This window comes from Coffea eugenioides, chromosome 6, assembly GCF_003713205.1.
Source record: "Coffea eugenioides isolate CCC68of chromosome 6, Ceug_1.0, whole genome shotgun sequence".
Lineage (NCBI taxonomy): Eukaryota > Viridiplantae > Streptophyta > Magnoliopsida > Gentianales > Rubiaceae > Coffea > Coffea eugenioides.
The window spans coordinates 12,105,949-12,121,465 of NC_040040.1; the positions used below are offsets into that span (position 1 = coordinate 12,105,949).

The following is a 15,517-nucleotide window of genomic DNA, read 5'->3' on the forward strand; positions in this document are numbered from 1 at the left end:
GCTAGTCTACTACACAGTGCTCCTTGGGGTGTTCTCAGTTGTAAGTCAGCTGTGGATCGCAATCCATAGCATCGAGAAGCCTACAAGGTCAATCCTTCACACTTTTGATGGGGATACATTTCAACCCAGGGAGCCAAGGCGGCCGACTGATCTGGCAACCCAAGCAAGTCACTGAAAAGAATTGAGCAGAAAGAGTGGCATAGTGCCATCCAATAGAATATTGTTTTCGCTGGTTTAACACTAGAATGGTACCAATCGTAACTAAATTCTTCAGATGCCTATCAAACACACATACGAGAAACAAAACCTTCACACATACTAAGAATGCCTACCTTTAGCAGTGTTTGGCCAAAAAGATTTACCATTATTTTTTTGCCCGTCTTCAAATTTCTTCACCATGGCTGTTCTTTCTTATGCTCCTTCGGAACCGAAGTAAAATTTTAAGTCGAAACCACAAAATCAAAACATAAACTGTCCTACCAAAAGTTTATTTAAGAGCTTATTCGCACGATAAATTTTGATAGATCCAAAAATAAATGGACAAAACAAATCAATGGCCTAAAACTGCAAGAGACGGGAGCTCCAATGAGTTGGATCATATTTACACCACTGCAACTAAGAATCGGAGGATTAGTTGTTGACGAAAATAACTACAACGAAGTTGATGAGAAAGAGCTCCAAAAGAATCTTTAAAATTGTTGATGGCTATTTACTCGGGTGTACGCTAATGTATCAGGCTCCGACCGAAGTTTAGACGATCGAATTCATTCTGCAAATCAGACGCATGGGCAGAGAGGAATAATTTCCAGAAGCTCGTCAAACAAAAGAATGCAGGCACAACAGCTCTTTTACTCGTTTCTTCAACTCATTTTAGACCTGCCACTGACACCTCAACTCTGCCCCCACAAACAGCTCTTCACCCCACCCCCTCCATTCTTCCCTTTCCTCTTATCATAAACCCAGTGACCAGTGCCTCTTTAAGTATATCTGCAAAATGCATACATCGATGCATGAAAACTCAACAAGAACCTCAGTGACACAGAGTTTCTCCATACGTCACCCAATGTACAAAACAATCTGAAAATTCCTCATGAACCTCACTACCATAGCTATCATCATAGCACAACTCAGTTCCAGTCTGGTCCCTACCCTGCACAGAGAACAAAGTTTCCATTAGAAATCAAAGGTAAAGTAACCATTTTCTAGAATTTATATGCCATTTATTATAAGAGTTGACAAATTAGAGAGGTATTGTTAATAGATGGCAACGTATTTAGCACAGATGATTCTTTGAATCATTAGCAACATTAGGATGATACTGATCATTGAGTAGAGTAGAAAACCTAATTTATTCAACCTGCATAACACAACCGTTGAAAGAATGTCTTTTCTATTTCAAATCTCATCTCTGCATCTTTAGAAGATATATGTCTCGAAAAAGTTTTTCCATAGGTCTATGAGATAGCCAGATGAATCTTAATTCTAAAAGAAGTTTTGACATCAATTTGTTCACTGAACAAATTCCCGCCACCACCCTGGGAAAAAAGAATAGAAGGGGTAGAGAAGGAAAAATGAATTTGTTATGAAGCCAGCTGTGGCAGTAGTTCACAGTAAATCCGCATGTAGCATAAGCAGTTTCACAAGCCCATGACTGGCAACACAATCCTTGTATCGAGTGGATCAATTTTTAAAGTAGGGTACGTGCAGATAAAGCAATTGCATTATTATCTAATTGAGGTGTTTTGATTATAGTAACCAAGTTACACATTTGAAATCCTATAAACTTTTTTGCATTCACGTCTTGAAATAATTTTTTAGTTCATTGAGCAAGCTAATTGCAAAGAGAGCAACGAATACCAACCTTCATGCTAGATCCGCACTCACTGATTACTGGGGTTGCTTCCCCTGCCAAATCACTGACAACATTATCTGATGAAAGTCCAGCAATTGGAGATGTAAGCAGTGACCTACAACCATGGAAATTCAGTGAGTCTCCCAACAAAGAGAACAAAAGAAGAAAAGAATGAACTTATCACAATAGAAGGCAATCCAAGTTTTGTTGGAGACTGATGTGTCATTTGCGTTGACAAAATAATTCAATCTCGAGCCTTCAGCTTTTTCAAGACCCATAAAACTCTCAATTGGCAAATGAAGAAAAACCATTCAATCAAATTTGATTTTTTTTTTGGGCAATCTTACCATGACAATCAAATATGAGAAAGATTATAACAAATAACAATAGGAGTAAATGATGCATGTCAACTTCTTCGTGTTGATCAGTAGAATTAGTGAAGTTGCTGGAAAAGCATCAGAAGTAGTGAACTTCAGAAAGTCATTCAATATGAGGTTGGAGAAGACAATAGAATGGGGATTTAATAAGATATGCTGTGGTAATGAATGATGTATTTACCCTCCAGTATTGATTGTATTAAGGCAAACTAGTTAAAAGCGTGAAAGAAGGCCAAAAAGGGAGGATGGTCCAGCAATCAATCCTTAGGTGGAAGATTCATGATTGGAAGTAGACAGCAGAAAATTTCTACGACCATAATAAAAGAGGTAAGCTCTTCAGCGGATTGGGATAGAGTAACAAACTTATTGAGTTCTTTATAGCTACACATTCAAAGAGAAACGACTAATAAATTCTAGGAGGTACAAACTGAATACATGATATATAGACAGGAAGCTCGGCAAGTGATAAACTGAGGAAGAGAAAATGTCTATGCAAGTTAGTCTCCTTGTTCTCGTTCATTATTGGTTACGTGAGGATTCATTCCTGTGATGTATAAGCAATATCTTCCTACCACAGGTATGAAAAACATAGAACAATGAAGATTTTCTGATGTCTCAAGAAGTCTATCAACTTTTCAGCACATGCGAACTGACTCTTCACTCAAGAAGAGAAGGATAGATGAATGTAGTAGTCAGTCTTGTTTGAGGAAAAGAAAAGATGAGGAACCACAAGTTTCAATGCAGAACTATCATTCTAGAATTCTTAGGAGCTTCAAATTTGGAACTGTGCTATTAGGTGACCTATGCCATAAATTTAAGTGCCAACTTTTATACAACTCAATTGTTCTACAAATACAAGAGTTAACTTACGCATCTTGCCTCTTTGCAATAACTATGGGACAATATAGACTGTTCTCCACTGAAGTAATAACTTATTGCCTTGTAAGCAAAATCAATTTTTCATGGAAAAAAAAAAAGAACAGTAACTATTGTTAATCTATTCTTCAACAGCTTCAGCTAAGCCCGGCAAGGATTAATCAAAGAAAACTAACTACCATGATGGTGTAATATCACTTTATCTTTTCTTGATCCTTACTCCAGAATAAACAACATAAGCTTGAACAAAAGAGAGGTTCCAAGAAATTCTGCAAACTAAAAGTTCAAAACATATTAATCACTCTAATAATTTATCTATATATTAGCAATGCATCAAAAATAGTCCTAAAATCACCTCTCCAATATCTCTTCTTCACATGAATTTCCAGAGGAAGATAGCCAATCCAAATCAACAAAATTTGAACAGTCATAAGAATCTCCATTTTCATTTTCCTGACATCTGTCTCTTGGCAAATCTTCGAAAAGTTCCCTCACAGGCATTGAGGGTGTATACCTGCAAAAGAACACCCAAAGAAGACAGATTGAATCACAACTCCAAGCAAATGTGGTGGATAGAGAGGTGGCGGGAGGGGGAGAGAGAGGAGTGAGTTGAGGCAAATGTGGTGGATGAGACATGCCAAAATTCTTTTTGACATGTGGAGTCACTAAATCAATAGGAAAAGAAGAACATATAATAATTCTGTCTTCTGTGGGGGGCAACAAGAAAAAGAAAAATTGATCTATTACTTGTGAAAATAAGAGTACTCATAAGCTACCAATATTCTGGATAGCAGGCAATGAAATATTGAATAAAAGACCTGCCATATCTCAAAGTAAATAGAAAACAATGTCAATATTTGTAACAACACAACAACAAAGTTCAACACAGCCTTCGGCTCATGAAAGAATCCTTTTGGTCTCAAAAGATGATAAGAAAGACACAGGTTTAAAAAATTACTGAAGTTTAGCAAACAAAGGTGCACCTCGAATATGATAACTCGTTTTCACAAGTTGGTATATTGGGTGTTGACTCAGAGAGAATATTGCTCCCTCCTTCAGGTGTATCAGGCAAAGAATTAGAAATATCTTTGCTCATGTTAGAGGTGGATACAGGAGTGTGAGTTTCTCGAAGAATGTTTCCATCTGATAAAGATCTTTTAAACAGTGACCTGCAGACGCAAAAGATGAGATTATAACCTAAAGTGTCGTTGAAGCAACCAATCACAAAAATGTACCCAAGGGAAGCTTGTGCGCAGAAAAAAGGCATCACATTCTTGGGCATTAAGCATTTATAATCCATACAGCCAAGAGACAGTTGGAATTCAATGCAACAATTTTCTTATCTTTCATAGAATAAGTTGCAGTTCAAAAGTCCACAATAATCACAGCAGAATATGTCCCAATATGGTCATACCTTCCATTTTTATCAATATTTGATTGTCCATTCCTACTTTCCCTGTAAAGCTGGTCAGAATTCAGCTCCCAGACTTCAGGTTTGCCTGGTTGAGGCTGAAAATGCCCTAAGAATCTGCAAAATACCATAATCTGAAATGAATGGGACTAGAAGTCGAAATAGAAAAGACATCACAATGTGGTATTTCAGATAACTCTTTAACCTGCCTCCAACGATCATCATCTCCTCCCACTCGGATTTAACTCCAAGAAAGTGCATACGATATAACTGACTATTAAGAGGGGAAGACAAAAATGGAAAGAATCTAACATGTAAATGAAATGGACTTACACATTAATGGCATTTTGTTTTTCTGCATCCATGTAAGCATTGCTGTAATACCGTTGTAGAGTCCTGAAAAACTCTTGGGACTGGGTGGCTGCCTTCCATTGACCTCTTCGCTGAGAGAAAATCTACATAAAACCAAGCATTTCAATGTACAGCTCATAAAAAAACTAATTACTCCTGAAATCATTACTCAAAATCAGAAGAGGAGATTGAAATATGGACTTCTTCCTCCTAAATGTAACAAATATACCAAAAAAAAAAAACACTAAGGATACTGTGCCTGTGTGTTTATTGGGCAATAGTCCAAAGGGCAGAACTATCACTGTTCTGTCCCATATGATACAATTATCAAACTTCACAGCTAAAAAGAGAAAGGGTTTGAAAGCTCTTGTGACACAGTCCATAACATTCCGTCATTGTAATAACGGGTTGCTATTGCTGGTTGTTTCTTCTTGAGTAGCAGGTAAATGTGAAACAGCAAAAGTCTCAAGTCACCCTAGTAATAAGTGATCTCCAGTAGAACCACACATCATCCTACCTTATTGTGAGCAGCTGAGCCACCATATTGATGAGCAAGTGTATCACCCATTCTTTCGTAGAAGCCCATCAATTCATCAGCCAAGGGATCATCAAGGTCTATTTTTGTGGAATTTATTATTCCCAGAGCTCGCAGTTGATGTCCCAAAGCAGCCAATCCGTATGCATATTGTGCCACATTAGTACGATCCAAACAATCTATGCAGTTTGTCCTGAGCACTCCCTTTTGAAGAATTGGCGGTTTACCAAAACCACCACCATTAGCCACATTGTTCCTGGTACATAATCTTCTGTCAAATCTATCTAAGTTCTCACTACCATCTTCATGGTGGTTGTCATTTGACTCGTTTTCAATTTCACACTGTACTGGCTGCTGCGTGTCACTATCAACAGAACTCCTGCATCATGAGAGTTGTCAGCCGTTTAGTACATGATCGTTACTGGCAGAAAAATTAAATAAGTAACCTCGTAATTTATCCAGAAAACAAACCATGTTTAGTACTAGTTATTAATTGTCTATGAACTCCCAAGTTTAGAAGAATGGCAATATCTAAAAGACATATTCTCCCCGGACCAGATGATAACCTCAACTCTTCTAACACACATTCTGACACGGATGAGAATAGATGGCTGGAATATCTATATACTTTAGGATTTGAAGCAATTATAGACATTAGGAGTATTATCCTAATCTCTATAACATCCATAAGGGAATCCTTCTTGGACCAAGGGTTATGAATTACTATCCCCGATCAGATACATAAAAAGGTTCAAAACCAATTTAAGTTGGCTATCCAAGGGTTGCATGTTGGACCAAGATGAAAATGATGAGACAAAACATAGGCACTATGATACTCTAAAAGAGCAGATAAAAACTTCATCTTCATCAGCTAATCATTACCTTAATAGTACTTTCTCCTTCCCCTTTTATTTGTTTTTCACTGTTTCTTTTTCGAGGGGTGTAGGTGTTATAGAAGGTTAGAGACAGCATACTTCATGAGAATAACTAAGCTCCAATGGAGGGGGAAAAAATGGAAGTCAACAGCAAAACCCAATTTTACATCTCCCATCAGGTCCTACAACAGATCTCCAGACTACATGAAACTTCCCCTAAATATTTCAAAGTTTGTCCTGATATTTGTTCAAGAGAATATGTGCCATTCAATCTGACCATTAATGCTGTTCAGACATACTGACAATGGTATTTTTTTAAAATTCCTAACATTCCATTTGAAGTCAATATTTACTTCCAAAGACCTGAGTCTAGACTTTTGGATTTCAACATTGAGAAACATGGATTAATTATCACCTACAATATGATTTGACATGGTCAGAATGTCAAACGACAACAGCTGGGATACGTAGAATAAAGATTACTGAAACAAAATCTCCTGATTTGACGACAAGTAATTGTATTTGCTAAAACTCTTCGTATGTTAATTGGCATTCTAACTTCTACATAAGATACAATACTTGGAATGAGAACTAACAGAGTGTCTCAAGTACTTCCCATTACAAGAACTTATTCTGCTTCAAGAGATATAACATCAATCTGTAAAACTGAGAAAATATAAGACAAACAAATTATCTTCTAGTCAGATTAAGACTTTCTGCAAATTTCCGACAATGAAGTCCAATGAGCTATGACACCAGGAAGAGAAAAGTAGGCCTTAAAGCTGAGTTTACTGATAAGACAAAACCGAACACCTAAACATAAAAAGAGGTTGGGAAAACAATGGAAACCAACAAAGACACCAGCAAACCTGGAAGATGGAGGCGACTCTCCAAATGAAAGATGGCCAACATAAATCTTAAAAGATAGGATTATGGACAACTACAAAGTAAGCCAACTATGGTATTCCAAACAAAAGTAAGAGCAGGGTAGAGAGCTAACTCACTCAAAATAAGGCCATTTCAAGCATCCCTCAGTTGCTAAGGCTGGTGTTACTTGGCAGTAGAAGAAGCCTGTCAGTGTCAATGCATATGTAGCCACTTTTCCCAGAAGGAGCAAAACATTTGTAGCTTTGCTGGTGTAGGAAGGGAAAATGAGATTCCACACAAATTTAGGTAAAAACCAGACAACTATAAATGACATAAGCAGAAAGTAAAGTACCTTCGAGAATGCTTGTGCAAATCCCAGTGAAGGAACTTGAGACGATTCTCCTCTGACAAATCTTTATTGATATATTCAATGGCATTGGCAAACTCAGCACGAAGAATCGATTCTCGAGGCTTCTTCTCACTCGTCTGTTGATTATCAATCTAGTACACATCAGTTTTTTGCTTGTTCTCAAATCAGTAAGCTCTTCACAGTCAAGGAGTTACTTTAGGCAACCTATCTAAAATTATTCTTTCCTTATTTTGCTGATCTTTTGTATTTCAGTTATACAAGAGTCTTCTTGCAAATAACCTCTTTTACATAAGAAAATTAAACATTCATAAAGTTCGTTGAAATCCAAATATATGTAGACCTCTCACCTTAATCAAATTCAAGATGATTATGGGATGCCCATATCTACCGACCAGATTTTCAAAATGAAGTCTTGTAGCCTCATACCTTTGGTCCTTTTTTGACACTGCAATGACATGAAAACAAATTTCAGTTGGAAAGAATCCTAAGAATGACGGTAAATGAAATCCTAATAATGCATGTCTGACAGGGAACAAAAAGAAGGGGGAACAGATACTCTAATTCATAAACATACATATGATATCAGGCTTAAGGTTCAATCTTGAAGTTTCCTGTGACCAGAAAAGTGGGATTGATCCACGATTTTGAACCACAGAACTAATTTGAATAGGGATCCCCTCTGGAACATTCTCAAATACGATCTGCTCAGTCTCAACATCATTTGCAACCCTGCCCCTTTCATTCACACCACGTTTCAGATATCTGTATCAAGGGAAAGTAGGAAAAAGCATTACACACTGCCAATTCAACCTTCTGACAAAAAAAAAAAACCAAAATGCTATCTTCAGAAAGAGAAAAGCTGTACTAATGGAAAAGAAAACCATGTCTATACTATGCGTGATACTTGACCATTAAAAAAAAGGGTAAACAAGGACTCCCAAAAACCTATATTTATGCCAAATGAGGGTGCACAGCAGTAGTTATAGTTGGCTGATGTCCTTAATACTTTTGGCTATACATATAGTAAATGTTTTTATTCCAAGTCAACCTGAACTAATAAATAGTAAACAAGTTATAATATTGGTACAAGTATTTGGTCACAGAAAGTACACGAGTCAGACAGCATTAATCCCTTGTATTTTTTTCTAATTAGAGTACATGTAACACGACAACCCCAGCTCAGGAGCACCACGCCTTTCTTTTTCCATAAAATATCAATACATGAATTGTTTCATTATTTGTTATTTCCTGAGTTTTATCATTGCATTCACTTACAAAAAGAAACGACAACAGTACCAATGCAGCACTTGCATTATGGTGTACTCATTTTTGTTGCCTCGATCATTGAATTCTTACAACGTTCATTTAATCAAGCAGCATTCTTCTTTCAATTAACTTTAGCAGATGCAGAGAACTTTCTATCTAAGAATGGCTCTAGCACAATAAGCAGAATAAGACAACATGATCAAATGAAGAACAAATGGAAGCGTCATAGGACTGATGACCTAACTACTTAGGGTTCTTTCTCATATATAATTATCCTGCACCCTCGGACCACACTCAATCTATCTATATATGTAAAATTTGACAGCCCACTAAGAAAGCCCCTCCTGGATAGATACAATTACAAGAAAGCAATTTGATGCAAAATGTTACAATATTCTTGGAATTATTTCATCTTCAGCAAATATTATATCTGCAAATACATAAATGTCTGAACAAGCAAGCAAACTGTGATTGCACTTAAGAGTGTGCTTTTTTATGACATTCATCTTACTAACACGGCCAAATCAGTAGGGCCTTCTGCTCCATGTTTTCCAGGACCGCATTAGAGAAGCGAGTCACCAAAGCCTCTCATCAACATATTCACAACCAACACTAGAGAGCCTTATAGAGTATGGTGTTCTTTAAAAAAAAAAAAATTAAAACTACAATAACTTATAGCCAACTATTTGACCTGACCACTGAAACCTAGAAGCTTGTATAGGGGCTTCCCATCTTCCTCTATAGAAGACACTACACCGCCCTTATCAATAGGATCAAAATGCACTCATGCAATATTAGACAGTGATATTTGCTGAATAAGCACTATAAACCATTAAAATGGCACTCCTAGGCTGGAGGAATAACTTAAAAGGGGTTAAATTGTGTGCTAACAGAAGCGTGGCACAAGGTTGCATTATAAATGTGCGCGCCTTCCTCATGTTTACTTAAGATGAGCCATTTTGCTTTCTAAGTTCAAAAGCCAGTTCACTGTGTTATCCTTTGCTCCATTTGTCTCCTTTTAGCTCATCTTAAGCCCAAACATGAAAATAGTCTATGCAAAATTGCCCAGTTATTACTTTGTTATACCAGCATTTACTTTTCAAACTTGTTGGACAAGTTTGTAAATCTTAAACTTTACCCAATAGAAAATTACCTTCTTCACAGCACTAGAGCAAATCAAGAGCATAGATAATTGTGTCATTTGAGTGTAGGATAGTTATACAAAAAAGTAATTTTCAAACAAATAAATAGCGTGTGCATTGTTCCAATCTATATCAAACCTTGTCCCAGCATAATGACGAGAACGTCTTGCAATAAGTGTCAGCCTAAATTGTCGCCCAGATATGGACAGCGTAGCCTGGATCCACAAAGTAAAAAGTTGTAACAACGCAACGCAGAAAGTATGCACAAAAAAGGAAAAAAATTCAAAATCAGAATCAATAATGTTCAGCAGCTCATATACGAAACTAACAATTAAATGCAATACAAAATACTGAATTCAGGATCAGCTAAAACAATCGTACGACAAGTGCTAACGGCATATCCCTGTTATTCTACCTTCAGTTGCCAAATACACCTTTTGCTAAATCCAAGGAAAGGGTTTAAATGGAGTAAGGAAACAGTTTGATTAAGGTTTCTAAAAATATTGACAAGGATAGGCCTTAAACAGAACCAATATAACTGACAAGAAATACCAAAAATAACATCTAAGCCCCCGATTAAAGTGCAGAAGTATTTTTTTAAAAATATTCAGTTCATAAATTTTTTCCTTTATTTGGTAATTTTTTTCTTTATTTGGAGAAAAACTAATGCACTAGGTCAACCCTGTTCTGGCACTAACTAAGCTCACCTGCTGGAAGAACCCATAGACTAGTGCAACTGTCCAGAGAGTATTCTGAAGGATGTTCCTTATTCCGCGAGTCAAAAACTCATTCCACACAAACATAGTCTCATACAGGACATTCCCTGTCTCGGCATCACAGATATTCTTTTGTACACTCCTCATAACATGATATGAATAACTGAAGAAGAAATCCTTTGTAAGATCAACCGTGCAGAGAAGCCTCTTGTATCTAGAAAAGTCAAGGGGGGAAAAAGGAAAATCAACTATATAATTAGAAGAAATTCCCCAAATAAAAAAAATACAAGCAGTAAAAAGACTGCAGATAAGAACCAATAATATAGTGGATTTCATACCCCTCCTCCAATAACTTATGTTTGAAAACTTGACAGGGGACATTGCAGGAAAATGAGAATATCAAAATGTGGATAACTGCCACACATCCACAAGTGTAGTTCGAGAAACATAAGCAAGGATGCATGTGATCCAATTATATTTTTTTAATGCTGGGAAAGAAACCACCCCATGCCTTAGATAGCAACTTGATTAAATTCTGCATCACCACGACTACAACCGCAACAGAGGCCACCAAGGTTATTTAGATCTCTGGAGGGTAGTAGTCATCACTTAGATTACTTGCAGAGATGCATTGGAGGTAATGTAGAAAATTTTATTATTTTACAGCTTCACAGTTCAAAACAGTGGGCTAACCAAGATGACGGCTTGCGGAAGAACATGTCTAGTACCTAAATCCAGATGTTGAACTTATTATGTAGTCTTACATCTATGACAATGACACATCTGCTACTGAGTAATGCTCCCCTTCCTGTATTAATAAAAGCTCTTCAGGTGTACTGTTAAAAACGTTTTTGCATGTAGTTAATGAATAACCTGTCTTCATTTCGATGGTCAATCATCATACTGGATCGAACTGCAGAGTTCGGAAGCGGGATTATCTCACTCTTCGAGATTGAGTATACATTGTGACCAGATATTGCACCAATTTGCCTCCTTTTGGTTATAACCAACATGTAATAGGGCCCCAAGAATTTAATAAAACCTGAGATAGGGAACCAAGGTGAATGCAAAATAATGACGATCAAGCTTCCAACGGTGGAATAACAGACTTAAAAAATTTACACATACCAACAATTCCATAACAAGTGGTGACAAATCTAAGCCCTCCTGTAGATATATTTCCCTCATGTATCCTCCTCAAAAGGTCAGAACATTCCCTTTCAGTGTACGTTGTAGAATCTTCAAGTATATTTAGCTCATAAGCCTCCAACCTGTTAATTTTTAATACTCTCCAGCATGTTCGGCTCTTGTCCCTACCTATCATATAAAAATTCTGCAACAAAAAATTTGACAATGGTTTAGCTAAGATTCAAGATAAAAAAAAAAAATTAAGCAAAAGCTTATTCATAAGTTAAAATTCGCAAATGCGCATCTACATTGATCAGATATACAACATGTGCCACTGAAAACGTCAAACAATAATGGCTATAGTTTTGTCATCTTTAGCACAATGCCATTAATGAGAGTAAAACAAGGGTTTTCGACTCATGCTGAAATATAAGATCTTTATGCCCAAAAGAAGTACTTAAAACAAGACAAGTATGTAGATCTCTAACACGTGGAAAGATTAATTGCAATATTAAATGCAGAATATGAAAATTGTTAGTTAATGCAATCCATTTGCCACGTAACAACCTGAAAACTCAATCTTATCTAGAACTATCCGAACACATAACATGAATTTGACTTTTTAGTTACAAATAAATCCCCCATACTGCAGCAATTCTACTGAAGCTTATATGTACCATACACTTGGAAATTCTTATATACACTGCATCTGACACTCTCCTAACTGATAAAAGAAAGTTCTTTCAGAACAAGTTGGAACAGCCAATCATGGAAAGCTAAAACGAAAGGCAAAGAATATCAAGCGATCAACACATGGAACAGATAGAATAAGCTAAACAAGAATTATTCGACTTGCACTGTACATAAACTAGAACAGAATGTGATCTCTCAATAAATCAAGCAATCACAGAAGCTCAAAGATCTAACTTTGGACAACCTATACGCAGTGCCATCTAGAAACAAACTTAAAAAACCGGAGAGAGCAAAAAGAAGATTAAGTGTAGAGAAGAGAAGGAATGATATACCGATCGAGTTTCATAAAGGCGGAATTTCTGCATAAAGCCCTCAGGTAGAGGGTTAGGGCGACCAGGATAGCACTCTCCTGCTGTCCCCTGATCATTTTCTGTCTGGTGCTGATCATTTTCAGCATAAGTATGATCATTTTCGGAGTAAGAAGTAAGCTGCTGCTGCTGCGGCGGCGGCTGCTCATTCTCCAGCTCTTCCGCCATTGGATAAATATTCCGTTAACAAAGATCCAAAACACAGTAAAATTAAATCCCGAGCCTCCGGCTCGGGAATCAATCACTCCCGCATTCAAAGCTCCAAAGTATGTTTTAAGTCAACAAAATCTCACCTCTCTTCCCCTTTACCCCTAAATCCTCTCATCACCCACACCGCCTTTATCACACACGCCATTCTCTCCTCTAAATTTGATCTAACACCTTTTGACTTCAAAACAATAGCATTTCAAAACCCTGAAAACAATCAGAAAAATCTAGCAACTGGATATAATAAGAAATTAACAGCTCCTGATCTCTGGATCAAATAAGCGTATATTAAAATGAAATTGATGAAAAGAAAATGACTTGGAACAAATTTGATTAGTGAAATTGAGGAATAGTTTGAGAGAAGATCGAAGAAGCAAAAATTTCAGGAGGTTCTAGAATAGCTGGAAATGTAAGAGAGAGAAAGAGAAATAGAGAGAGAGATAGCTGGATGTGTATGTATATTTCATTATTTCTGCTGTATGTATATATTTTGTTGTGTTGATGATGATAAATTGATAAATGATAATAATGATGACGACGACGATGTATTGTTCCTTACTGCTTCTCACATATATTTTTATTTTCTTTTCTCTTTTTTCTCTTTTTTTTTTCAGTTTAGAGAGAGAAAGGGCTCCAACCTCCAGAGATTTGCAAAAGGCAAAACGAGATGAAACGAAAACCACATCTTACTATGGAACTTGTCGAACCATACGTTATATTCGTACACCCCAATCAAAATCATATCATATTAAATGAAGGGAGGAAAAAGTTGTGACTGTGTATTTTCATTCTATTGAATTAATTGTATGTTGTTGATTTAGGGCTTGCAAATCATGTTAAAAAACAAACTCTTTTTGTTTCGTCGATAATCATTAGATAAGAATCTAAAGATGGTATGTTGATTTAGGGCTTGCAAATCATATTTAAAAAAATCCCTTTTATTACGTCGAGGATCATTAAATAGGAATCCAAAAATGGTATGTTGATTTAGGGCTTACAAATCATATTAAAAGAAACCCTTTTTATTACGTCGAGAATCATTAGATAGGAATCCAAAGACGAAGAGAGAAACAAAAGATATCATTAAAATATAAACGAAGAGTTTTTTAGTAAGTATTACACAATCTCCAAGATAATTTTTCGGAAAAGAACCTCCTAAGATAGAATTATTACTCTAATATTTTGATGATGAGAACACTAATAATTCTCTTATTTTTCTTTTTGTTGCTTTCTTTTAAAATATTTAAAATTAGACTGTAAAATTTTTGTAAAGGAATGCATAGTGTAAGGATCTGTTAAATATGATTGAAAAATATATTAAAAGAATATTCTAAAAATTTTCTATGAAACTTCACAATTCAAATGGAAATTAGCTTGATTTTATTATGTAAGGTACAACTGAGACCTGAGGACTATTACTCACGAATCAATAATGAGTTTTGAAGGTTGTCGTTATTATAGAAACATTATTACCACATAGTGATGTATTAGATCATAAATTAATTAGGTTGAATTTTTATATTTGTTGAAGAAGCAATGAGTAGGATATACTAGACGAGGAATAATAAATTTGAAAAATTCTGTGTATTATAAAAAAAAAAAGAGAAAAAGAAAACACCGGCAGCTAAAGAATTTTAGACGAACCATTAATTAGTTGCAAGTTTTATACCTACTCAATAATGAAATTTAGAGGAATAAACGATGAAATCATTGGCACAATAAGTTGATTGTTTATATTATTGTTGGTTCTTTTATTTTATGGCATTGCAAAATTTGGCAAATTGAACTTATTATTTTTAGCTAGTTGACTAGCGCTAAAGAATGTTGCTTTTCCATTGGTTTAACTTAATGGTCAATCAACATTAAACGTACAAGACAGTCCAAAAGTACAATTTGGTAAAGAAATGGTCATAGACATAATAGTTGTATGAATGATTAATACAAGCAAAGAATCATTAATTAATACTTCGAAACGTGTTTCTCATTCTAAATTGATGATTGACTTTTCCTCCATAAAAATTCTTCATCGAACAAAAAAAATATTTTATTTTATTTTTTTGCGTTTTCCTGATTTCTTAAATTATCACTGTGTAAAATCAAAGGGAAGTTACGGCTGCCGACTTCCGGCAAAAGAAATTAAGGAAATTCAAAATTTAAAAAAACACCGACCACAGTGGATATTGCTACATGTCACAAAGTGATTTATTTGGCAATGGCCTTTTTTTCTCTCTCTCTCTCTTTGCTTGAAACCCGTGGAGGATATCCTTTTCAATGATTGAAAGAATATCTTTTTAGCAGCCCTATTTTAGTAGAGAAGTGTTGAATGAGAACAGAACCTTGACTTGAGCCCACGTCTGCAGATGAGCATTGTTTCAACTTCAGATAAGAAAACAAAAGAAGATTGTGCTGCTGATCAAAACGGGTATTTTTCAGCTACATTTCGCCTAGGGCTGATAGGCCAAACATTGCCTTTTTCTGGCTTT

The 15,517-nt window shown here is 35.9% G+C and overlaps 1 protein-coding gene across 1 annotated transcript; it reads right to left on the reverse strand.

Annotated features, from left to right (window-relative positions):
- Positions 1–459: 459 nt before the first annotated feature.
- Positions 460–13,504, reverse strand: LOC113772908 (phosphoinositide phosphatase SAC3-like). The gene is made up of 16 exons (XM_027317409.1): positions 12,792–13,504; positions 11,767–11,971; positions 11,512–11,680; positions 10,630–10,852; positions 10,061–10,137; positions 8,089–8,276; positions 7,862–7,959; positions 7,497–7,630; positions 7,282–7,410; positions 5,385–5,781; positions 4,850–4,971; positions 4,520–4,633; positions 4,089–4,274; positions 3,461–3,619; positions 1,862–1,967; positions 460–1,150 (listed from the first exon to the last, which is right to left on the reverse strand). The coding sequence occupies exons 1-16, from the start codon at positions 12,993–12,995 to the stop codon at positions 1,031–1,033; spliced, it is 2,631 nt and encodes an 876-aa protein (XP_027173210.1). The 5' UTR covers positions 12,996–13,504; the 3' UTR covers positions 460–1,030.
- Between the last annotated feature and the right edge of the window lie 2,013 nt (positions 13,505–15,517).